Here is a 27,170-nt window from a genome sequence, read left to right as displayed (position 1 = left end):
ATAGCCTATTGCTTAATTTCTCTCTTTAGGGTTCTGTAGTTTTCATTGCAGATGTCTTTCACCTCTTTTGTTAGGTGGATTCTCAAGTATTTTATTTTATTTTATTTTTGGGGGCTATTGTAAATGGGGTAGTTTTCCTCATTTCCCTTTCAGATGATTTGTCACTGATATACAGAAATGCCTTTGATATATGGGTGTTGATTTTGTATCCTGCTACTTTGATGAATTCATTTTCTAGTTCTAGAAGTTTTCTGGTAGAATTTTTTGGGTCTTCTAGGTATAGAATCATGTTGTTGGCAAATAGTGCTAATTTGAGTTCTTCTTTTCTTATCCATATTCCTTTCATTTCTTTCCTTTAATTGCTCTGGGCAGTGTTTCAAAAACTAAGTTAAATAGAAGTGGTGAAAGAGGGCATCCCTGCCTTGTTCCAGTTTTTAGAGGGAATGCTTTCAATTTTTCTCCATTTAGAATGATATTGGCCTGGGGCTTAGCATAGATAACTTTTACAATGTTGAGATATGTTCCTGTTGTCCCTAGTTTTTCTAGTGTTTTGAACATGAAGCGGTGCTCTATTTCATTGAATGCTTTTTCTGCACCTATTGAGATGATCATATAGTTCTTATCTTTAAGTTTATTGATGTGATGAATTACATTTATTGATTTCTGTATGTCGAACTAAACTTGCATCCCTAGGATGAACCCCACTTATGGAAAGATCTCCCTTGTTCTTGGATAGGCAGAATTAATATTGTCAAAATAACCATACTACCAAAAGCACTATGCAGATTTAATGCAATTCCAATTAAAATCTCAATGACATTTCTCATAGAAATAGAAAAAGCAGTCATGAAATTCATTTGGAAAAATAAGAGACCTAGAATAGCTACAGCAATCCTTAGCAAGAAGAGTGAAACAGGTGGCATTACTATGCCAGATCTTAAACTATACTCCAGAGCAATAGTAACAAAAACAGCATGGCATTGGCACCAAAATAGACTGGTAGACCAATAATAAAGAATAGAGTACATAGAAACTTACCCATATAATTACACAGAAACTAACCCACATAATTACAGTTATCTTATATTAGACAAAGGTTCCAAAAACACACATTAGAGAAAAGACAGCCTCTTCAACAAATGGTGATGGGAAAACTGGAAATCCATATGCAACAAAATGAAATTAAACTCCTATCTCTCACCATGCACAAAACTCAACTCAAAATGTATCAAGAACCTAGGAATTAAACCAGAGACACTGCACCTATTAGAAGAAAAAGTAGGCCCAAATCTGCATTCTGTTGGATTAGGCCCCTACTTCCTTAATAAGATGCCTATAACACAAGAATTAAAATCAAGAATCAGTAAATGGATGAATTAAACATAAAAACTTCTCAGAAAAAGAAACAATCAGTGAGGTGAATAGAGAGCCTACATCTTGGGAGCAATTTTTTACCATTCACACATCAGATAGAGCATTAATCTCTAGGGCATATAAAGGACTCAAAAAGCTAAATACAAAAAAACACAAATAGCCCAACCAATAAATGGGCCAAGAAACTGAACAGACACCTCTCTGAGATAAAATACAATCAATCAACAAATATATAAAAAATGTTCAACATCTCTAGCAATTAGAAATGCAAATCAAAACTACTCTAAGATTTCATCTCTTCCAGTCAGAATGACAGCTATTATGAAGACAAACAACAATAAGTGTTGGTGAAGATATGGGGGAAAAGGCACACTCATACATTGCTGGTGGGACTGCAAATTGGTGCAGCCATTATGGAAAACAGTATAGGGGATTCCTTGGAAAGTTGGGAATGGAACGACCGTTTGACCCAGCTTCCCACTCCTTGGTCTATACACAAAGGACTTAAAAACAGTATACTACAGGGACATAGCCACACCAATGTCTGTAGCAGCACAATTCACAATAGCTAAACTGTGGAACCAATCTAGATGTCCTTCAGTAGATGAATGGATAAAAAAAATGTGGTATATATACACAGTGGAATATTAGTCAGCAATAAAAAAGAATAAAATCATGGCATTTGCAGGTAAATGGATGGAGTTAGAGAATATAATGCTAAGTAAAGTTAGCCAATTCCCTAAAACCAAGTGCTGAATGTTTTCTCTGATATAAGGAGGCTGATTCATAGTGGGGTTGGGAGGGTGAGCAGGGAGGATTAGATGAACTCTAGATAGGGCAAAGGGGTGAAAGGGGAAGGCAGAGGGCATGGGGGTAAAAAAGATGGTGGAATGAGATGGATATCATTACCCTAAATACATGTATGAAAACATAAATTGTGTGAACAACCAGAGGTATGAAAAATTGTGCTCTATATGTGTAATGTGAATTGTAATGCATTCTGCTGTCATATATAACAAATTAGAATAAAAAATGTTTAACAAAAAAATAGAATAGCCTATTGTTAAAACTATCTTTGTCTGTCTGCGTGCCATACCCTGTCTTCTTTGGGGGAATTACTCCTTACTCTGTTTCATTCATATGAATTCAGAGATTGTTAATCATGATATACTTGACTCTTCATTTAATCCAAGCCAATAGGAATACATTAGGCTTTGGAATTTTTGTGCTTGAGGCAGATGCCTCAATGCTACTTTCTCTAACGGCCAAAGCTAAGATGTCCATCAGGAAGTTATAGCCAGAAGTATTCTCTTGTGAAAGACCATCTGAAGAAGAAATTAAACAATAAGCTCTCAGGCATTTCTAAGAGGTCAGTTATACTGGTGACCCCGTTCTTGCAGAACCTAATCAGGTTTGGGTTTCTATCTATTGGGGCAGCTGTGTAATTCCTTACCCATGCAACTTGAAAGACAGTCCAATCATATAATGAGGAAGTAGCATTTTTGATTATGAAGAGTAGTGTTTGAAAAAATATGGCATCTATGGAGTTTATTGCAGATGCTGTGTGATTTAATTTTCTGTTCCACTCCCAATGCCTAGATTATTCTTATAATTGTCTTCTCTCAATCACCACAATCTTCCAAAGCCATCTCTAATTTTATTTCTTCTGTTAAGTCTAATCTATAAATTCTAGTCAATTATTTTTCCAAACTTTGACTTTTCAATCACCCAAGTAACAATTATTGCAGTGAAAATTACAAAACAGAAAATGACAGAAATTAAAAATTACCCATTCTTGCACTACACAGAATTAAACATGGTTGTGGTTATATTTTAACCCATTCAATCCCTTATGTGTAAACACATTTAAAAAAACCAAAATGACCAATTTTTATTTCTTCTCTCCTAACCACAACTACATTTTTTTATTCAGCTGTATTTCATTTGTAGTTTCCTTATTATTTCAATACTCTGCACTGCAAATAACAATACCTTTGAAAGGTATTGAAAAGCACCTTATTTTACAGGGAAAATAGGAGCAATTCCACATTTCTTGGCCTCAGATGTTCATTTCCTCATTTACCTAGTTATCTCCTGATCATTCTTCTGATGTTAATTCATGTGATATTTCTTTGGAACGTCAGATAAAATCTATCATGGTATAGTCTTTGGCATACTTGTAAAAGTTGCAATTTATTTTTATGTTTAGGATTATCTGAGTCTATCTGATCATTATTGGATCCTCAGTGCTTATAAGTGTCTGAAACTTCGCAATTTTTAAGTGAAGGATGCTTGGAATCATTAAGCTGCTAAGAAAATATTTATAAAAGTAGCAATGTTTAGGAAGTGTTATTGTGTGCTAGGCACTCTGCTAAGTGCTATATATTTCTATAATTGCATTTTTACTATCTCAAAATGCATCAATGTTCTCACTCTGCAAATGAGGAAATTGAGATTTCAGAAAAATCAATTAATTTGCTCAGATACAAATAAGAGACAGATAAATGTTTTGAACTCAGATCAGTGCTTTTATTTACATCTTTAGCTTTGTTCACCACTACTGGCTTCTTTATTCGTGAGTATGAAGTCAGCATATACAGCTTACTTTCAAAAATCACTGTTTTTACATTACAGATTGGTTTTTGTTATATGCCAAAGTAGTAAGTAGGGGAGCAAAGAAACGACAGACTTTGTACTGGGAGAAGCAGGAGAGCTGGATCCCAATTAGTCTCCCTTCCTTCTTCACTAACTAGCTTGTGTAGGTTTGGGCTAGTAACTTGGCCTCCCACAAAGGTTACAAAGTAGGAAGTAAGAAGACATCTAGTCCAACAGTGTTTAATAGATGAGATTAAGAGGCTTGTACAATACACAACGTGGCAGAGGTTCAGCTAACTGCTGACTTCTATTGTTTGTTTTGAGTCATACTACCCCTCCTTGAACAAATATTTACTGAGTGCCTACTGTATTAGGCACTAGGCAGAAGTATTTTTACCATTCGATATTGATTATTGGCTCTTTCCTAATACTTCTCACTAAGCAACTTTAAAAACGGCCCTTAGATTCAGAGTTACATGGGGGAAAAACTTCCTGTAAGCCTGGCGTTAGGCACAGGGTGGCATGACTCAAGTCAGCAGCTGGTCGTGCTAGTGGCGATCTAGGAAGGGAGTGACGCCTTCTGACTCTGGGATAATCCGAGTGTACCAGAGGGTCAGCGTGGTTAGGCTGTGTTCGGGAGACGACGCTTTGGTTTTCCAGTGACCCACACTGCTAATGTTACACGAGGAAACTCCACTTTGCGTGCGATCAGATGCCCAAGGCACGCGGCCAGGTCTCCCCGTATCTTCGCTACCCCGGGTTTGTCTTCCGTATTGAGCTGCCGGGAAAGCGACGTTTCTATATGAGCAACAGCTGACCTCGAGAGGAACACTTCCTCAACGCTGCTGGCCTAGAATCCACCCCGCCGGACTTTCGCCACTCTCGGCCAGCCCGCAGCCCCAAGGCCGGCAGGGTCAAGCAACTCCGGGATGCCAGGCAAAGGCCACAGTTGGGTGCTGCCACGTTAGGCCTTCTGGGCAGGCACCAGCCAATGGCCGTAAGGCATACATGAGCCCCAACCAATCAACACCCATCTTGTTCCCGGGTCCCGCCCGCTCCGACCCTTTCTCCCAGCCCACCTCCCGGTGCCCGTAGTCGCGGCTGTAGCTGCAGCCGCCTCTAGAGCCGACCGGGGTCTGGGGACCGGCACCTCCTGGCGCCGTTCAGTTTCTCCTACTGCCTTCACTGAGGATGAGTTCCTGTGTTGCTGTGCGTCCACCCCGCGGAGACCACCGGCGCAGTTTCATCTAGCGACTGGTGAGGGAGGGCTCCGCGCGGCCCGAAGCTGTTCAGCGGGCTGAGGTGACGGCGTCCCGCCAGTCACCCGGCCGTGGGAGAGCTCTCGCCTCTCAGAGGGTGCGGGTGACCGCGGACGCTGGTGGCGCGAGTCGACCACGGGGAGGGGACTCCGCGCCCCAGAGGCCGCTGAGGTTCTTGTGAACTAGCGCGGGCCGACCCAGTGGCCCTCTGCCGTCGCCTCTCCACCGCCCCCCTCAGCTAATGAATGGCCTGTTCAGGCCACTTGCTACGTTGCATTTCTGCCTGACACGCCCTCCAACATTGTTGCATTACCAGTGTCACTTCTCTTTAAACCCGGGATTGGAAACCATTCCTGGTGGCGCCCTTGGCCCCTTTACCCCCTTCGTGGAGTTCCAAAGTTTGAGTCCACTCTGGGGACTGTCGGAGAGCAGGTCGTGAAGTTAGGTGGGAATTGACAACTATGTTAAAAAAGGAACAGCGGCTTGTTTGAGAAGTGCGGAAGACAGTGCTCTTATTAGCTTTCAGGTTCTAGAAGCGTTGTTGTTCTGATACAAAATAGAGAACGCCCGTCACAGGCCATCCTTGTCGCTTGTTTTCCAACATAGTTCTAGAACTTAAGTTATGTTATCCCGACGCTATGTTTTTCAGGAAGCCGAGGTTGAGTAGCACCTTCTTTCGTATGCTTCGAAGTGGGGCATTTGAAATTGAAAATTCATCAGAAGTAATGAAAGGATATTTCTTTTATCAGTGGGTAGTGTTTCTCTGCTTATATTGTGCAAGCATTGGCTTTTTTTTTTTATCATTTCCCTTTTTTTACTATTTTGGATTCCTTGATTTTTGTTTTAAAATCTGGAGTAAGGTAGGTGAGGACAGAAAGAATGTTTTCTAAAAATAAAAAAAAAATCACAAAACAGATATTCAAAAACTTTAGTCAACATATAGTTCAAAAAAAGATGAAAAATGGCTGTGTTCTATTAAAAAATTGACAAATATTAGAGACTTTCAGTATGCTAAGTTCTGTGTAAGGCACTTACTACATTTTTAACTTAAAATGTTTCTGGACTATAAATTCAGCACTCTACATGTGAATGTATCTTTAAACTAAAGAAACTCAGTTTACTTGATTAACTGTTATAAATGATACAAAACTAATTTGCCATCACCAAGAGGGGAATAATTCTTTGCCACATTTAGAGATGTGCTTGCCCCCTAATATTTGGGCGATTTCTGTATTGCAAAACTAGATGATGCACTGATGAAGTATTGAACTGAAGTTTCTAGATCTTGTATCCAGAGAATATTTGAGAAAACTGTAGAATAAAATAAAATTTTAAAAATCTAAATTACTAATTTGCTAAATTGTGTCTGTATTTTAAAAGGTAATTTTAGGGTCAACAGAAAATGTTTTAAATTCTTTGATTATGAGTCAGTAATCGGCAGCTTATAACATTTATTTATATGTATACAAATTTATTGGGAGAATATTTTGGTTTTAAAGAGCACTTTAAACCAGTAAGCCTGCTTATTGAATGTATTTTGTGAGAAATAAGTATAGCATTTCTCCCCTCCTTTCCCTTAAGATAAGCTTAAAATCTTTATGTACATATGGATTTGTCATTAAACAGATATGCATTTGAATTCCAACTCCCTAATTATTGGTAGTATAATTTTAGTTACTTATTCAACATCTCTGATACATAATTTCTACACTTAACAGACAGTTTATTATTATCATTTCACAAATGAAGAAATTGAGGGTTAGGGAGCTTAACATACTTGCCCAGGGTTTTGCATGTAGCAACCCAATACATACAACCCAAAATTGGGATAGTTTTTTCGTACTGCACTATACTACTTTTTATTAAAGAATTCTCTTTCACTGCATTTTGATAGAGCAGCTTGATAGGGTGAAATAGGCAGTATGTAGAGTGTTCATTTTCTTTCGGTGTGATTTTTGGATAGGCTACTTATTTCCTCCTTGTAAAATGAAGTAGTCATATTTATAGGGGCAATGATGAGGCTGAAATGAGGATCATTTAATATAAATAAAGCTGTGAACGTGTTCATATGAAAGCTCGAAGTATTATGTTTGTAAGCCATGAGGAAGTGTTAACCTTATAAAGATTTGGGTGAAAAGCATTCCAATCAAAAAGAACTTTCATATAGTTACGGCATTTTGTCATCTTGCTTACCAGATGCGTGATTTGTCACATTTAATTTTTAAAACCAAGTTAGAAGTTAAATAGTTGTTTTCTCCTTACAAATGAACTGAAGTTTCAAGAAATTAAGTTATGTGCCCATGGTTTCTTATCTAGTTAGTGTTGAACCTAGTTGCTAGCTTAGGTATTCTGAATTTGATATGCTGTATGATCCCCAGATCTAACTGAAATTTCTTGAGGTCCTGAGGCTATTTTTAACACATGAGATATGAGTATTGTTTCATTTTGGTCTTGGATATGTTAGGGAATAGCATGATCTGACTGATGTTTTAGGAAGTTAACTGAGCTGTTAAACAAGGATAAGAAACTTTGTGAGCCATTGTTCAGGGCTCACTTTCAACTGGCTAAAACCTTTGTGGTAGACCAGTATTCAAGGTTCAACAATTGCCTCCTAACTCAATTTTCCTTCAACACTTGATCATGTGATAATAAATTTTCACCTTTAATGTTATTTGTTCTTTGCTTAGGTTTGTTTTATTTTTCTGATTTCCAAAATATTTGCCTGTAACTCCTCCTCTTAGTTGGCCTATCATCCAAGCCAGAAACCAGGGTGTTATCACCACACCTTGTCAACTCAAGATTCTATTTATATCTTTGAATTGCCTGCTTTCTTTATCCCCATGGAAAAACACATGAAGCTGTTCAAAATCTGACCCATCCTTGTATATATTAGGACTCAGTCTTTTCTGACTTTTGAATTATTTGGAATTTTTAGAATAGACTAAGATGATTCTAGTCTTTTATGTGTACCATTCTGCTTTGAGAAATAATCCCTCCTAAAGTTTATCAGGCAAACACATACTCATCTTTTAAGATTTATTTATATACCTATAGGAAATCTTTCCTGTATTCCTTTTCTCCACTCTTCATTCATATGTCACTTATTTTATTTGACCACAGGTTTATAATATATGTTTTTTACTTGTTTAAATAGAAAGGCTCTCCTCTATCAAACTATGACCCATTGATGGTAGGAATTGTGTAATAGATAATGAATTTTGTTCACTCAATAGTAAAATAGCTATATACTCATCTAAATATTATCCCTGAAACATTTTTTTTATATAAAATATTTATGCCTTGTTTATTTTTGTATTTCTAATGTTACCTGTGGATACACTGGAGAAAGTAGTGGATTGCAACAGAAATAGCATGGATTTGTCATTAAACAGATATGCATTGAATTCCAACTCCATAATTATTGATAGTATGATTTGGGTTACTTATTCAACATCTCTATACATAATTTCTAGCATGTATTAGGTATTTAATAAGTATTTATCTGCTTCCTTACTCTTCAAAAAGCATTTTTTTTATAACACATAGATAAGATTTACAACAGGTATTAGGAATATGGGCCTGGAATTCTGGAGAAATGTGTGAGCAGGAGAAATTCAGGGATTAGAAGCATGCTGGGTAGAATTAAAAAGAGAACTAAGGATTAAACATTGAGAGAAGCTGAGGTTTTGAAGGTCAGGGTAGAGGACAGTATCCTAGGAAGAAGTGGGTGGGAGAGATTCCATGCTTATTTGTTTGGCTCACTTCCTCCCCTTTTAGGATCCTTTTCTAGACTCCTGAAGAGAATTACCAATGTGATTCTGCAACCTGTACACTCAGAAAAATAAGAAATTATACCCCATTTGATTCAAATGTATGATATGTCAAGATCATTGTACTGTCATGTGTAACTAATAAAAATAAATTAATAAATTTTAAAAAAGACTTAAAAGCAGAGAAAGCAAATAAGATGAAAACTGAAACTATCTAAAAGTATTTGGCTATTTGGAGGTTATTAGTAACTTTTTATGAAGTATGATTTCATTGGGGAATTTTGCAGGTAGCAGTGATATTGAAACTCAAACATGAATTTTTACCTTTTTGTTACTGAAGTATTTATAATAGTGAAAGTCACTATTTGTTGAAGACATGTTTAGTGCCAGGCATTATGATAGGCAGTTTACTTATTTTTCAGATGAAGAATAAAGAATTGGGAGAGATTATGTAATTTTTAGTGTTACATAACTAGTAACAGCCCACTTTCTTATATTTAAATTCAAATATGTAAGACTCTAGGACACCCTAACCTCTGATTATTTTTGTTTTTATATTCATAGTATTGTCTATATACTTCTCTCTACATAAGGATATATAGATATGATAGCGTGGTATGATTATTTTAATATTCCTTTTTTCCCCTTTTAAATGTTGAAAGTATATAAAGTAACAAATGAGAGAACTCTCTTCTGTTCTATCCTAATTCTTTTGGGGTTTGAGGGATTCATCAATCAATATATCCTTTCAGGTGTTATGTGTACACTGAAAGTATAAAGATGGTGGGGTTTTAGGGCCTCAAAAGAGTGAAATTAACTACATATGACTTTTGCCATATGTCATTCTTTTCTGTTTTAACATGCTAAACTACTTGAGGCTTTGGTTCCTTTTTCTTTGTCATTTTTGGTCCAATCAACATTTAAGGGGGGGATGATTTTTATAAGGACTATATTGAGTTTAAAAACATAGAAAAAGACCTGGAATTAGAGTTCAGTACTTTCATTTCCAGATGAGGAATCAGAATAGTTAAGAACAGAACATTAGTTAAATCTCAGACTTCTGACTCTTCATGTGATTTGAAGTGAGAGTGGAAAACATAGATTTGGAATGTTTCATATTTGTATCTGATGCACAGAAATTTCCCCTTTACATATATAAATTCATGTGTGTATCTCTGAGTAGTCTTATATCTCTTTTTTCCTGCTCCCAAAGACTGTATATTAAGGATTTTCTCCTATTTTTCTTTGAACTTTTTTATGTAGTTTTTAAACTATAGAATTTATTCATTTTTTTATGACTTTGGACTTCATATCATACTTAGGCCTTTGTACTTTGTAGTTATAAAAAAAACAGTCTCATGTTTTCACCTAGTGCTTTTATGATTTCATTTTTTTTCTCTTTATGGCATCTATAATTTATATTGGCATAAGGTAAAAAGTGTCTTAAATATTTTTTTTCCCAGATAGCTATCTCATTGTCCTAATACTCTTATTTATTTTCTGTAGTGTAGGACTTTTCAGGAAGAGAAAATAATGTTATCAGTGTGCATAATGCCTGCTACTTGGTAAAAACTGAATAACTGATAGTATTGGTTATTGTTGTGATGTGGTGATGATGATAATGATGCAGCTTTGGAGGTAAAGGTTTTGGAGGAGATTACCATAAAGGTGGTAGATTTAAATGTGTTTATAGATTCTGGGGAACATAACTTGTAAGAACATAAAAATATTGGAGAGAAAGAATTAAGGTTCTTGAAGGCGAGGTCAACTCCAGGTACAGACATAGAGGTTAACTTTAACTATGAGAGTGGAAAAAAAGGAGGTAAGTATACAGATATGAAAAGTCTTTTTTAAAAATACAAATTAAGGGAATTTAAATGTGGAGGTAGTTGTAAAGTACTTCAAGAGAATGACCAAGAGATTTTGTATTTTTACCTTTCCTTTTTCCTTCTCTTATAGGTCACCCTCGCAATTATGGATATTTAAAAGGATCAGACAGTGTGGAGGGGGAGTTCCCCTCCTCACTCCCCCTTGGTGCTTGACTCTAGGAATAATTTATAAACTGTGGAATTTTTTTTTTAATGAAGAACTTGTATTTGATATGAACTTTATAGTTATTTATAACTTTTTCTGATTTAAGTGCCAAAAAGATTATACAAAGATACATATAGTTTTATACTGTTGCCACGAGGATTTAAACTATAATCCTAAAGGGGTCATTTATTTTCTTTCTTCTTGGAAATCATCTTCGTGTGTGTCCTGGCTTTTTCATTTTTAATAATTAGTCTTCAGTGACTATTCTGAACAAGTAAGCAGTGTAAAAACAATTAGGATGAATTCTCCCATTCCTGACTGCACATCAAAATGTCAGTCTCTGAAGCATGCTTTGGATGTCCTTTCTGTTGTAACAAAGGGGAGTGAAAAGCAGATTAAGGCTTTTCTCTCCAGTCATTGTTACAATGCTACAACTATCAAAGATGCCTTTGGCAGGAATGCTCTCCACCTTGTTTCTTCCTGTGGAAAGAAAGGAGTATTAGATTGGCTTATTGAGAAAGGAGTGGATCCCCTGGTAAAAGACAAAGAGTCTGGCTGGACAGCATTGCACAGAAGCATTTTTTATGGACATATTGATTGTGTTTGGTCTCTCTTGAAGGTAAGTGTCATTTGTTTATTTAAAACCATTATTAGTCAAGGTATGTTTTTTTATACATCCCACTTTCTAAGAAATATTTTTCATTTGTTTTTACCACTTGTTTATCTCTGATACAATTCCTCTCTGAAATTAAAATCCCATATATCTTTTTAAAAAATGTATACTTCTTACAGATATTAAAATTTTATGGATTATTTTACATAAAATTTTAAACATCAAAATTTATGAGATATAAGGAATTATTGGCCAATTTGTGTATATCAAGTATTGTTTTGAAGTAACTCCCACTTTGTGATTTAGTCAATACTCTTGTTGTTAAAAGAAAAACTATAGAAAAAACAAATTTAATAGTGTTTATTTGAGCAAAAAAATGAATCATGAATCAGACAGCACTTAGAACTAGAGAAATCTAGAGTGCTCTGATGCAGTAGCATTGCCAGTGAGTTTTATAGGCTAATGCAGAAGACAGAGAAACTACATTTTATTGGTCATAATGGAAAGACTCTGATTAGAAGTTAGTTGATAGTTTCTGATTGGTAATGTATCTAGTTTCATTTTACTGTTTTTATTGACTTTGACTTGCTTACATTGGAACTTATATTAGAGCTACCCCAGTCCAATGGCATCCCAAGTAAATTATTTTTAATGATATCTTCTAGTATCTAAAAAAATATGGTTTACTCTTAAGTAATTAAGGGCATTGGTTGTGAACATCACTTAGGGACTGTGTTTTTGAGTATATGTTCATTTCTTGTTTAACTGAGATAAAATGTTTATATTTCTTAAAAAATATGGATAGTTAAAATCATTTTAATTTTATGAAATTTCCCAGTTTTGTAGATGAAGTCTAGGTTTGTTGTGTAAATTGCCAAATAATGAAGTATTTTGAGGCACACCCCAATGTTATTTCCCTGACCAAAACTCACAATTAGAAGTCATGAATTATAAATTTAACAATTTTGTTTTATGTAGACATTTTGTCATGTTTTCACAGACCCTAGAAAAGAATAGCTCCTGTCCTTAAGCAACTTGTAGTCAGATTAGGAAGCTTTAGTCTCTTCATCTCATTTTGAGTTTTAAAAATTATTTACATGGTAGCTTTTATGTGGTAATATTTTCTGGTCAAAATGTTTTTAATATATATATTAATAGTAAAGTATTCCTTCTTTGGAGCTAAATTGGCTAGGCCTACTACTTAACTGAATCTCATTAGCTAATTTCCTGAACCTTGGACCTCAGTTTTATCTATAAAAAAGAGAATAAGTAATAGTAAATAGTAATAGTACCTTCCTTGTTTTTTCCCTATGGAGCATCAGTAAAGAAAAACTTAATTCTTAAGTTTATTGATAATATAGTAAATTCCTCTTATATCTAAAATCTTTGTTGACTTAATTATCTTATTATAATCTCTTTTTACAGGGAAAACTAGGTTAGTAAGAGTTAAAAAGCATCAATCAGCTTTGCTCTTTTTCTTACCTGTAAAACCTTGACTTTTTTTCTGTTCTTTGCTGGAATATTGGATAGCTTTCCTTGGATTTTTCTATTATCCAAGGGTTTGCCATTCATGTGTCAGGATTTGAAGCTTTAGTTTGAAATGGTTGTGAACTGGCCAAAAAATTGTGCCTTCCCTGCTTGCCCTTAGTTTTACTCTCTTATATTATCATTAAAGCCTTACCAAGCTGTGATAAATATCCAACTGTGGGTGAATTCCACTGATAAAACATTTTCACAAAGGCTCCTTTAAGCCATTTAGTATTCTCATATTGGAAGCTATCTGCATTTTTTTTTTTTCAGCACATCTTTCTTTCTTTTGGCCTTGCAACTCTCCTGTAATTGCAAGTGATAGTGCTTCATCGAAGGGTCCTTCATGTCTGTTCCACTTCTGATGCCAACTATATAGCACTTCAGCTGTTGTGAATTGGCAGGAAGAAATTATACACACATAGGCATTTCAAGTGAATTTGCGTTTGATAAAACTTCATAGCTACAAAATTTTTAAGTGCCAAAATAAATTGTATAAATATAGACCCATACTGTTAAGTTCCTGATTGCCAAAGATACAAAGCCTTATCAGAAACTTGTTGCGTATAAAAAACTACGGTAGGGATAGCATATCTTATGCAGCTTTTCTTTGGCTCCCTCATTCTATTATGAGATGCATGCTGGCAAAGACTTAATGCTTACAGTGTTCTGCTTTATTTGTTGTCTGTTGTCATTTACCATTGTTTTCCCCCACCCCCACCCCAAGCCTTGGTGTTTTTCTTACTATTCTGAAAGAACTTGCTATGATTTTATCCCCCATTGGTAAATCGGAGTCATTAGAATTGCAAGGTTTTATGGAAACAAATGCTTTACAATATGAAAATATATGGAGCAAATTATTTTGAATATCTGATAACATTCTAGACAATAATCTAGGCACTTGGGATATTGCAGTAAATAAGCCAGAGTCCTTTCTTGGAATTTTCATAGTAATAGGAGGAATAGACCACAATCAAGCAATTAAATGAACAAATAAGAAAGTATAATAAATGCTGGTATATTAGAGTTCTTTTTGCATGCAATGGGAGCTAACTCTGGTAACATAAGCAAAAAGATTTAAAAGGATACTAGAAGGACATAGGATACTTCTCAGAATAGAGGTTCAGGTCATGAACCAAAACACCCAATTAACTGTTAAATTATAAATAAATCAAGACTTCTCAAACTAAAATAGAATAACTATAAACTAATTAGAGTAATTAATCTGAAATTTTGTCCTCTCCACCTCCAGGTATAAATTAAATAGCAGAACCTGTTCCTAGTTTGTGATATTAAAGCCATGTCATTGGAATATCAGAGACTGCTTACTTTTCTGTTTCTGTAGTAGGAGGGCATCTAGCCAGTTTTCCAAAAGTACTATCAAAGTATTGAAGATTAGCTTTGAAAGAAGCAGAGGAGAATACATCCCCATTTTACCATATAGAAATTACATATTCTCAGAATATTTCTTTCAGTTTTGACTTTCTTGGCAGTATATGGGCAGGCATAGCCAGAGAGCTATATTAAACTCATTCAACTTGGCTTGTAATCAGTTAAAAAGATCAGTGCATTAGATACTCTTGAGGAACTACTTCATGTCATTATTGGCTTTAATTCCACCACAGCTTTAGTGACCAGTTTTGAATAGGTTTCTAGCAGCTTTGGGTGGGTATAATCTTCATCTTGTTTCTGATACTACTGCATACCTCTTATTTTATGTCCCAGAGTTTGGCACACGTATATGACTAACAGAAAGTATGAGAGTTATAAGTTTTTGTAGAGCAATTCTTGGGTAATGGACAATGGAGCCCAGTGGTAAATATTCCCTTCTTTTATCCCTTGATTGGATAACTGATTATTTTGACATATTGTCTAAGACTTCCAAACATCCTGACAGAAATCTCCTTAGTAGCAACTTGATAACACATTCTTGTACTGATCTTTTCTCCTTTCTTGATTTTTTCTCACTGGTTTATCAGTACTGCTTTCTAGAACTTCTCAAGGAAATTACCAGCATTCAGGTCGTGCAAGTCTTTATCGTATATTCTGCTTTGGGGTAATACAGTTGAAACAAACAGTTTTATGTTATTTCCTGACAATCGCCTATAGTAGTGTTACCAGTGTTTTGTAGTAAAATAGTTGTGTTTAAAGTCCATGTGCTGCTTGTAGAGTATTGTCATGAAATGCTCAGGCTTATAACTATTATAGACTCAGATGTTACTTAGTAAATTAATTGGCCACCATTTTGGGCATATATAAAAAAATTGATTTTTAAGTGGAAAAGACTACACCTAGGTTCTTCTACCTTTAGAGTTTAAAATAAACATTTTAGAAAGTATCAGCGTTCACTAAGGAGCTAAAAACAACAAAAGTCTCTAGTCCTTTGTGCAGTTGGGGCTGCTTAGGATGTTGCATCTGTCTTTAGTTTTAATAGGGTTCAGTTGGTATATGTAAAATTCAGGACAAGTTTATAAAACTGGCCAATAAAAACAAAAACAAAAACAAAACCTTCCAGGGATCTAAGTTATTAACTTCTCACTTGTCAGAGTCATAATTTGCAACACTTTGCCTCAGAATCTACCCTTCTTACCCTTATGAAGGTCAACCTTAAGTCTTCTCACAAGGACTTATCTTTTTTTAACAATTGTGGGCAATGTACAATTTTAAATTTATTAAGATATTAGACAGTCACTTCTGCATGGTTCATTTTAGCTTATGACTATCCAGATAAACTGTGTAAACAGGCAGTGGTGACATGTACCATGTAAAATAGATAAGTCTGAATATTGTTGAAAATCCTATAAACTGTCAGCAAATAAGTTATTCTTGGCAAGGAGTACATTTTCTATTTAAAACATTGAAATGAAGTGACAATAATCTGAATTTAATTGCTCTCTATCTTGTTTCCCACCCCATTTAAAAGGTGCTGACTGGGCTTGGGTGTGCTGTTAAGTGATACCCAAAGTGTTCTGTTTCACATTGGAAATGTGGAGATAAGAATTATAGATCACTTTATTTCTCCTTAAGAAAACATACACACATTTTGAATATATATAAAATTTGTAATCTATATGTGATTTACAAAAGACTGCAATTAATGCTCTAAAAATTTAAGAGACAAAATACTGTACAAATGGATATAGAAGGATATAGTCTCTTATGTCAGTAATAGTTATAATTGAGTTCCAGGCAAAAAGAAATGAGACATGGATGATCACATTATAAACACTAAATTCAAAGGTAAGTATTGTGCTGCTACAGCCTTGGAATCTTTGCAGCCCTTACCTGTAAAAGAAATGGAATATGACTCTTTTACACTTTGACATGTTAGTGTAAACATGTATACTCATACAGATACAGTCATAGCAATAGGGCGTGACTGTATCTGTATGAGTATCTAGGCAATCAGACCTGCCTTACTGTTAGTCTTTTCTATTACAATTACAAAATATCTGATATAACTCAATTTACAAAGAGGAAAGTTTGTTTGACTCACTTTTTTGGAGATTTTATACCATGACTGATATAGCACAATATATAATGGCAGGAAGAATGTGGTGGATCCTGAGGTAGCACGGTGTGTAATTGGCAGGGAGCATGTGATAGAGCAGACTGCTCACCTCATAGTTATCAGAAAGCACAAGAGGAAGAAACCAATATCCTATAATCCCCTTTGAGGTCATGCCCCCAATGACCCAAGGCTTCCCACCAGTCTCCAGTTAGAGGATCCAGCACCTCCCAGTAATGCCACAGGATGAGGACCATGCCTTTGGGCCTTTAGTGAACATTACAGATCCAAATTTTAGCATTTACCTTATAAAACTGTCATATCAGGTTCATCTTAATTAAAGTGTTACTTATTTTATTTCTTCACATTTTCTGGTGAAGAAAAATTAGTGATTTTTCTCAGTTCTGTGTGAGAAATATGTATGAATATGAGATTATTACTAAATGTTTAATTTTATTTTTTCATTGTATTAATGGGATTGATTATCTTTTTGATTCTTTAGAATAGAAAATTATAAGCAAACAGATAAAATGTGTGTTTGTTTCTTTTTATAGCATGGTGTTAGTCTGTATATTCAAGATAAAGAAGGCTTGTCAGCTTTGGATCTTCTAATGAAGGATAGACCAACTCATGTAGTATTCAAGAATACTGGTAAGAAAATTATGTAAATATATTCCATTAAGGTACAGCTTAGAAAATTTCCTATTATCATAATGGGAAAGATTTATTGTGTGTGGATATCTGCAAAGAACTATTGCTTAGGTATATGTTAGATTTTATATATTATATTTTTTGTTTTATTTTCAGAACACTTTGTTTTATTGTGAATTTTCAATTTTAATTTATACTTATGCCTATGAGAATAAAAATGCAACCTAAAATGTTAAGGCATTTAGAATTGTAGCTATTATAAAGTAATTAATGTACACCTGGAAAACAATATCAACTTGAGGAGAGGTAAAATGAATGCTCTGTGGGATTTAGAAATAAGAATTAGTAAAAAAGGAGAAGAGATTTAAATGGTATATTCTGTAGTTTTCATCTAAGCTAAGTAAGGATGCACTCTTCATTGGAAACTACATTTTAGGTAACAGTTATAATTCCATTCTGGGACTTCATCAGGCTTCTAAAATGAAAGTGAGGATTTATGTCATAAACTTGTGTCATAAACTTAGCTATTAAGCTTTATCCCACTTCACTGGGATCTTACCCTAGTCACAAGTGCAATCTTATCCCTATTAAGAGCAAACTATTCAAAGTTAAAGTTTCAGTAGATATGTCAATATCACATTTGCTTCATTTAGAGCCTTTATATGCAAGATTAATAACATCTTGCACTTAAAATAATGTGTTATTTTCATGGAAACTAAGTAGATATGAAAGGTGATGGTTTGCTCATTTGCATTTAAACTTCAGCTGCTAAGAAAACAAGAAAAAGGCTTTTGATTACTTATACTGAGACAGATTTGTACTGCAATTTGGGTTTTTTGATTTCTGCAGTTTTCTAGAATTATATAATATATTATTAGAAGATTCATAATTTTAAAATATTGGTTGTTATATTCTTGTCAGAACTCATGTTTTAGATAAATTGATTAGTACAGTATGTATTTTAAAATAAAAAGTATAAAAACTAATTTTCATTTTAGATCCTACAGATGTCTACACTTGGGGTGATAATACAAATTTTACTCTGGGTCATGGAAGCCAGAATAGCAAATATCATCCAGAGTTGGTGGATCTGTTCTCTAGGAGTGGTATTTACATCAAGCAGGTATTTTGAAATACAATTTGTATACTTTTGGAGATTAAAAATAACTTGTTTTGTATTTAATAGTTTGCCTATGGGTTTGTTGATTTTGTTGAAGGTATAGTAATAATTTAATGAAGAAATCTATCCATGGAACTTTACTAATTATGTTTTTAATTTTGTTAGCATTAATCTTACTTAAACTGTGAAAAATGATTTCCAAGTATGAGATGTTTGTGCAAGGAGTGTTAGAAATTAGAAGCTGCTAATGAGTTTAATTTTAAGAAAGTAGAACTTCTATTGATTTTCTAGTGCTTGTTCACATTTAACAAAAATTTGAATTTTTCAAGTTACTTTTTAAGTGACTTTGTTGATGTTTAGTGTTATTTTTGATAACAAATAAGTTTCTATGTGAGTAATGGTACAAGTTTAGTTGATATAATTGTAAAGTTTTGTTTTTGGTCTTATTTCCTTCTGCTGGATGATACATTCTACTTTCATAGATTCTGCTACTGTTAGCATACTCTCTTTCTCTATAACATTGTACATGTATTTGTGTGTGTGTATGTATAATTTATACCTTTAGCCTCAGCCTTTTTCTTGGGCTTCATTTTAATTGTACTTTGGGCAGCAATTTAAGGTGTTTAAATTTAATGTCTGAAATCTTATTTTGGTCATTCTTAAAACTTTCTCTACTTAATTTGCTTTAATATTTATTTTTTAGCTGTAGGTGGACACAATATCTTTGTTTTATTTTTTTATATGATGCTAAGGATTGAACCCAGTGCCTCATTCATGCAAGGCAAGCACTCTACCTATCACTGCACTACAACCCTAGCCCCTCTAATTTTCAATGGTGTAAATTTCAGTTTTTAAATTCTACAGATTTTATCTCAGAACATATCTATATAGTTCATCTCTGTCTTATGCACTGGTTTTGTCAGCTTTGTTATTTTAACAAACTACTTGAGATGATCAACTTAAAAAGAGAAAAAATTTATTTTGATTCATAATTGTAGAGGTTCCAGTTCATGGCCACTTGGCCCTGTTGCGTTTGGGCCTATGATGAGGTAGCATAGCATGGTGGGGACTGTGTGGTGGAGAAAGCAGCTTACCTCACAGTGGCTGGGAAGCAAAGAGAAAAGAGAGAAAGCTAGAGAGAGGACCTATAGTCCCCTTTGAAGACATGCCCTCAGTGATCTAAAACCTCCCACTATGCCCTAGCTGTTAAAGGTTTCTGCTACCTTCCAGTAGCACCTAGCTGAGGACCAATTCTTTAAATACATGAACCCAGCTGCCAGGCCTTTTCTAAGCTCATTCTTGGATAGTGACAACAGTGTCCCGACTTGACTCTTTAACTTCATTCATTTTCATCTTCTGTTAATATCTTTTTAAGAATTATCTTTAAGAAACAGAGCTAATTATGTTTTGATCTGCTAATTCATCTTTGAATAAAATCTAAACTCTGTGGCTTGGAATGTAAGGCCTTTTAAAATCTTTTTTTAAATTCTAATTTGTTATATATGACAGCAGCCTTGTTTAATTTTCCTACACTATCATGTTAGCTCATTCCCACTACTTTCTAGTTGTTTTTTATGCATTTTGATATTCTTAAAATGACTTGTCTCAAATTAGGAGCTTGTTTTTTTATTAATATGTTACTGACACATTGGAACTTTTACCTGATGTTCATGTCTCATACAAATATTTAATTAATGGTTTGAGATTGAACTCTGTTTTTAAAACTACTTTGAGCTGGGTGCAATGGCACAGGCCTATAATCCCAGTTAAGGCAGAAGGATTACAAATTTGAGGCTAGCCTCAATAATTTGGTGAGGCTCTCAGCAACTTAGTGACACTGTCTCAAAATAAAAAAAATATAAAGGGCTGGGGATGTGGCTCAGTGATAAGCACCCCATGTTCAATCCCCAGTACCCCATCCCCTAAAAAACATTGTGTGTGTGTGTGTGTGTGGTGTGTGTGTGTGTGTGTGTGTGTGTGTGTGTGTGAAGAGAGAGAGGGAGAGAGAGAGAGAGAGAGAGAGAGAGGAACTACATTTTCTTTTTAGTACTAGGGATTGAACCCAGAGTTGCTTTACCACTAAGCCATATTCCAGCCCTTTTTTAAATTTTATTTTTTATTTTGAGACAAGATCTTCCTAAGTTGCTTGCTAAGTTTTTGCAGCTGGCTTCAAACTTGTGATCCTCCTGTCTCAGCCTCCTGAGACCCTGGGACTACATATCTGTACCTCTACTCTAGTCGAACTGCTATGACTGTTATTTGCCTGATTTGCCTAGGAAAGATTTGGTTTTTGATTCTTTTCCTAGTGTAATTTGTTAATATCATTCCCTTTCATTCTTAAAAATATTTGGATGACAAATTATATGAATTATATCTTTAGGGCTCTGTAGAACACTATAGAGTTTACAGTTTACAGTTACAGCAGGAGTTTCTGCCCTAATGCAATCCAGAGCCTTGAGCTCTGGACTATATATGTATAAATATATATATATATATATATATATATATATATATATATATATACACACACACACACACACACACACACTATATATATGTGTATGTATGTATATATAATATATTTGTATTTTAGAAATTAAAGTGAAAAGCCATGCTTAGTAGTTTTCTTTAAAAATATGGTGGTTTAATAGAAGTCAGAAGTTGTATAATGGCCTTCTAGTATAAATTTAAATAAAATATTTTATTTTCTTGACTCAAAATGATCTTTCCTCTACAAATTTTAACTTTAAAAAAAATACAAGTTTGTATTTCAGACTCTTTTTTAAAGATATTTGTGGTACAGTTAGATGAGATAATAACCTGTATATCACCTTTAATTGACAGGCATGTTATGTTTATATAACTCTGTGAGTGGCCTAAGGATATGAAAATACAGTTCAGCTTATAATTTTCTTATTTTCCAAAGGACTTTGACTTTCTGGAAAATTATGTTGAACTTTCTTTATTTCTTACTCATTTTTTTAATATCTGAAGAAGTATAAATACAAATATTTTTAAAATGAATAATAAAAGATATTTAAAATAACATATTAAGGTAGAATGAATACAATAAAAATAGAATTAGAAAAATATAGCCTGGAAGTTAGGTATGGAATTATACACACATTTGCTGTTGGTTTCCTATTAGTGCTTTCTGATGATATATAGTTCAGTCATTTCAGTGTCCTTGACTTCTGGAATATGTGAATGAGTAAGTGTGTTTTAGGAACAGGAAGGATATTGGGAATCAGGCAGATAAGGAAAAAGAAGGTGGGAAAGAGAGAAAAACTTAAAAGTAAATATAAATTATTTTAAGTCACAAAATATTAAAGATACATTAGATAATATTAGAAATACGAAAAGGATGTACTTAGCCCATTGTTATTTAAAAAATACTCTTTAGACATTTCTACTACTTTTATTAATAGTGTATATGATTATTTGTTAATCGTTATGCTTTGTATTGCACTCTGTTCATTTCTTGCTATTTGGTATTTCATGAAATTAGAAAACAAAGAGCCATTATGTTTTGTAATCAAAGACTTAAAAGTTAACATTTTTCTTCTGTAGATAATGCATAACTGAATTGTCTTCTTTGTTCTTTTTTCAGTGTCATCATTTTTAGATAATTTAAAGTAAAGCATATTTTTTATTTATTATAGAAAATTTTAAGTGGAATTGTATGACTCCCCCTTATCCATCATCCAGCTTAAACAATAGCAATATTCTATGTGTTTTGTAAAATAGAGGATATTTTATTCATAGAAGATTAATAATGTTCTTTTGTTTTTCCTTAGGTGGTGCTTTGTAAATTTCATTCAGTGTTTCTGTCTCAGAAAGGGCAGGTTTATACCTGTGGTCATGGTCCTGGAGGGCGTTTAGGCCATGGAGATGAACAGACTTGCTTGGTAATTGAAATGTCATTACACAGTTCAGGTAGCTTCAGTAAAACTTTGACAGATTGGAAGTTTCAGTTAACTCAATTTCCAGCCCCCCCAACCGCACTGGGAAAATAATATACCAATTGATAATAAGTTCTAAATAAATCAGTATTATCATCTTACATAAAAATGAAGATAATAATTCCTGTATTCATGGAGCTATTGTGAAACTTAAAAGAAATACTAATGGATGAAAAAATAATAATGACTAGAAGCAATAAATTATCTCCTCCCAAACAGAAGTTATCATTAATCTTTCTCTCCTTCTTAAAGCATCCTTTGATAGATAATAAATATACTAATAGTCCTCTTAAAAAAATTTCTAAAAATAACTGAGTGACCTAATTTTTTGATAGGTAGTAAGTTTCTTCCAATTAGCACCAAGTTTCAGTAGCAAAAATAAAATTTTGTGATTATAAAATGAAAACTTTTCAACTGTCAGTATTTCATTAGAAATATAAAATAAATAAAACCTGTTCTGTTCCAGATAGTGTTTTACATTAGTCTGCCTTCATAGTTCAACCCTGGTAATAATCATAAAGCTTATTTGGATACTCTTCTGATTCAATATTTGCTATATTTCCTTTGATACTTTTGTTTTATATCTAAATACTTAAGTTAAACATCGTATACTAGGAACTAACTGATTAAAAATTTGAGTAAGATCAAATAGCTAGTGAGTGGCAGAAGATTTGAACCCAGTGCAGATAACTCTGAAGGAGCATGATACTGTATGGTTGGTTACTCACTAAAGGGAAGCATTGATTCTTTTATTTTGTTTTTTTCTTTATATAATTTCATTTATTACTTCCCTTTATTCATACGAAACAAATCTGTACTTTGTATTTGGTAAGAACTTAGAAATAATTTATTGAATTGAATTATTTTTTTGAAATTTCTTGTTCAGCTTATGTATTTTGCTCATAAACCAATGACCATATAATTTTAAATTAAACTGCCCGTTGCCGAAACTTAAAGTTTACTTATGTTAGATACAGTCATGTCAGTTATAACATTTTGGATAAAGTATCATCAGATTCTTTTGTATTTTCATATAAATGATTTAAATAATAAAATTTATTTTATAGGTTCCCAGGCTTGTGGAAGGACTGAGTGGTCATAATTGTTCCCAAGTGGCAGCTGCTAATGATCACACTGTTGTATTAACTGAAGATGGATGTGTTTATACATTTGGTCTAAATATTTTTCATCAATTAGGAATTGTTCCTCCACCTTCCAGTTGTAATGTACCCAGACAGGTAAACTTCTCTTTTTTAAACAATAAGGTGACATTTGCTTTTTTGCTACAAAACCTACATGGACATTAAAGTGTAATGTATTGACAGAGCAACTTTTTTTTTTTTAAATTTTATTTATTTAACTTCATCTTCAGTGTTGTATGTGTATCCTGTTAAGGAGAAATTGAGTAGTGCTGGTATGTGTATGTTTGTGCATGTGTGTGTGTATATATATATTCTCCCATCAAAAAGAAATTAAGCATTATGCAAACCTGCATTTGTTTGGAGCAAGAAAGAAAGCACTAGGGAAATCAAGCACTTGATAGATTAGCTACCAAACTATAGATTCAATCTTTAAGTATTCATAAGCAGAGGATGAACTAGATTTGGGGCTTATTTGTTTGTTTTTGTTCCTTGTGAGTTTTTTTTGTTTGTTTGTTTGTTTTTGTTGTTTTTTTTTTTTTTTTTTGTTTGTGTGTGTTAGTATTGGGAATTGAACCTAGCCTCTCACATATTAGGCATGTGCTCTGCCCAGTGAGCTACACCCTCATCCCTAGATTCTTTAGGTTTGAAACTTCAAACCATTTTTAGGTCTTCTTTAAGAAGAGGAAATTTATCAGTACAACTTGGGCCTGTGCAAGTGAGGCATTAAATAACCTAATTTACCAGCTATATTAAATCTGATCACATATGTGACAACTGGTAAGTTGATGTCATGAAACGTGGGTCCATAACCCACCATGTTTTGTTCCACTTTTCCAATTCTGTCTGTACAACCATTGCCAGAAGATGCCCTTTCCTCACTTTTAGCAACCTGGCATATAGAATTGGGACTAGTGCTCTAAATTAATATTAGAATCATCACCTATAACAAGTGTGTTTCAGCTCATACAATTTTGCATTTTAATGTTAAAATTCTTCAGCAATTTTCTTGATTTAAAATTCTTACTACACATACATGTTTTATTAAGTATTTGAATCCAACACCTTCCTATTCTGGATGACTAGTGAATTAATAAGAACTATTTCAAAATATTTGGGAGTAGTCTTCAATTTTTCTCTAACTGGGATCTGTGGATATTTAATCATTTCATAGACTTCTCTAGGAATGGCAAATAAATTTTACTCCCATTTTTCATATTGTATATGACTTGGAGCTGTGAGTTGATACACATGTGGAGTATTCTCAACTGGGAGCAGTTTTGATTCCTGAGGCTGTTTGGCAGTGTCTGGAGACTTTTAGTTATTAGAACAAGAGTGTGGCTGGGTGGTGGTGCATGCCTGTAATCCCAGCAGCTGGGGAGACTGAGGCAGGAGGATCGAGAGTTCAAAGCCAGCCTCAGCAAAAGCAAGGTCCTATGCAACTCAGTGAGATCTTGTCTCTTAAAAAAAAAAAAAAAAGGGCTTGGTTGACCACTTGAGTGCTCCAGAGTTTAATCCCTGGTCCCCCCACCAAAAAAACAAAAGGAGTGTATGTACATCAACTATACACACTAGTGAGTGGAGTCTGGGGATGCTTCTAACCATCTTATAGTACACTAGATGATTCCTCTTAACAAGGAATCATCTGGCCCAAAACGTCAGTAGTGCCACTGTTGAAAAAGACTCTGTAAATGTCAAATTAAAAAGTACCATTCTTTTTGCTAATGCCTATTTGCATATTGCTTATTAGAAAAAAATAAATAGGCAAAAGTTTAATGATTTGGTTTTTATACCATGTCAATTTTTTGTGTTAAATCTGCTTAGTGAAAGTGCTGCATGAGAATATCTTGTGTTCTGAGAAGGGTTTGGGTCTCAGTACAAGTGTTAAGATCTATTAGCAGTAATTGCCATTAGCACTTGTGAGGGTGATAGCAGCAAGTATGCCATGTATATTTGCTACCCTGGTCTACTGGGTCTTTGAAAAAAATTGTAGTAGATCATAGATATATATAAAATGCAGTCTCATTTGTCTTTTTGAACAGATGCAGGCAAAATATCTTAAGGGAAGGACTATCATTGGTGTAGCAGCAGGCAGATTTCATACAGTGCTGTGGACTAGAGAAGCTGTTTATACCATGGGACTAAATGGTGGACAACTGGGTAAGAAATATTTCTTGACAATTACTAAAAAATCAGTGGGGGCTTAAAACAGATAATTTATGATTTGTTTATTTGTATAATTTTTTTAGGATGTTTACTAGATCCCAATGGAGAAAAGTATGTAACTGTTCCTCGTCAAGTCTCTGCCCTTCATCATAAGGATATCACTCTGTCTTTGGTTGCTGCAAGTGATGGAGCCACAGTCTGTGTTACTACCAGGGGAGATATTTACCTACTTGCAGACTATCAGTGCAAAAAGATGGCATCTAAGTATGTGTAGAAGAAACATATCTTTAAGTTTCATATTAACTGTTCCAGCAAGTATGGAATGTCCACTTTATATTGTGCTCTGTAAATGTTAAGTGAAAAATTGAGAGGAAAGTCAGGAAGTTTTGCCTTTGATGATCCTTTGTATTTTGACAAGGATCCAGTGACTATATGTAAAATATTTTTGTAAGTTGTAAAACAATATTTAAAGTTATATTTAACATGTTTAAATATGACTTATAATTTTTTTTCTTTTTTAATGCATCTGGTGCACAGAACTAGATTAATCATAAATCTTGGCTTGTGCTACTATTATCATTGGTTTATCTGTAGCCTTTTATATCTTATTAATTTATATATTTTTAAAGAATAATTAATGTGTACCATAAATCTTTTATCCATGCTTAGTGTTTTATCTAATTGATATATATTTTATTATTTGTATTTGTAACTTGTTATGTTTTAGTAACATGCAGTAAACTAGCAGTCGGTTAAAAAACAAAAAGTTAAAATAGAGAATCACAATGTGTTTAGCAAGGATACTTTTTCCAGTTGGAGTTTTCTTTAGTTTATAAACCACACTCCTAATGTTTTACCTGTGATTTTTTTTTTTTTCATTTTGAATGATGGAAGGAGCAACTGCTTAAAAATAACTGTGAAGTTATGTAAATGCAGAATCCTGTACTTACATATTTCAGTCTCTTGTAGTTGATTAATGCATATCTGATTTGATAGCATTGTGCTGCTGCTTGTATTCATTGTGTCATTCCAAAGTATACAACTCTTATGGAAAATATTTTTCAGACTAATATTTTATTAATTTAGATAATATTTTATTATATTGTACAATTATAGAAATAAATACAAGTACAGAATTAATTTTTTGCACAAATGCAACAGATTCGTGGGAAAATATAGTTCAACTAATGGAAGCAGTTGTGGGCAAGAATTCTAGAGAACAGCCATTTAACTTTTAAGGCAATTAGGGACTTAACTTTAAATGCAACAAAATATACTTTGTTCATGTAAAGAGGTGGTAACTTAAACAGATACCATACTTGAAATTAACTCATGATCAGAAAATGCCAAGCATCAATTTGTCATAATTTATCTTCTCTGTATAATAATTAGAAAGTTACTTTTGACATTAATTGTAGGTCATAGTTCATTAATAGAAACATGAAAATATGA

General features: G+C 33.9%; 1 protein-coding gene across 2 annotated transcripts in view; it reads left to right on the top strand.

Annotated features, from left to right (window-relative positions):
* Positions 1 to 3,900: 3,900 nt before the first annotated feature.
* Positions 3,901 to 27,170, top strand: part of IBTK (inhibitor of Bruton tyrosine kinase) — an 80,266-nt gene continuing 56,996 nt past the window's right edge. For both annotated transcript variants that reach the window (XM_081294318.1, XM_081294317.1), the window contains exons 1-8: positions 3,901 to 5,226; positions 10,958 to 11,651; positions 17,235 to 17,331; positions 18,330 to 18,454; positions 22,249 to 22,359; positions 23,481 to 23,651; positions 25,595 to 25,712; positions 25,802 to 25,982. In XM_081294318.1, coding sequence (XP_081150444.1) covers positions 11,331 to 11,651; positions 17,235 to 17,331; positions 18,330 to 18,454; positions 22,249 to 22,359; positions 23,481 to 23,651; positions 25,595 to 25,712; positions 25,802 to 25,982 — 1,124 coding nt within the window. In that variant the 5' untranslated portion in view covers positions 3,901 to 5,226; positions 10,958 to 11,330. The remainder of the gene's footprint in view (positions 5,227 to 10,957; positions 11,652 to 17,234; positions 17,332 to 18,329; positions 18,455 to 22,248; positions 22,360 to 23,480; positions 23,652 to 25,594; positions 25,713 to 25,801; positions 25,983 to 27,170) is intronic.

The sequence above is a fragment of the Spermophilus citellus genome, assembly GCF_964194105.1.
Source record: "Spermophilus citellus genome assembly, chromosome: 5".
Classification (NCBI taxonomy): domain Eukaryota; kingdom Metazoa; phylum Chordata; class Mammalia; order Rodentia; family Sciuridae; genus Spermophilus; species Spermophilus citellus.
The sequence above is the reverse complement of the archived record's forward strand: the minus strand, read 5'-3'. Positions and strand labels throughout refer to the sequence as shown.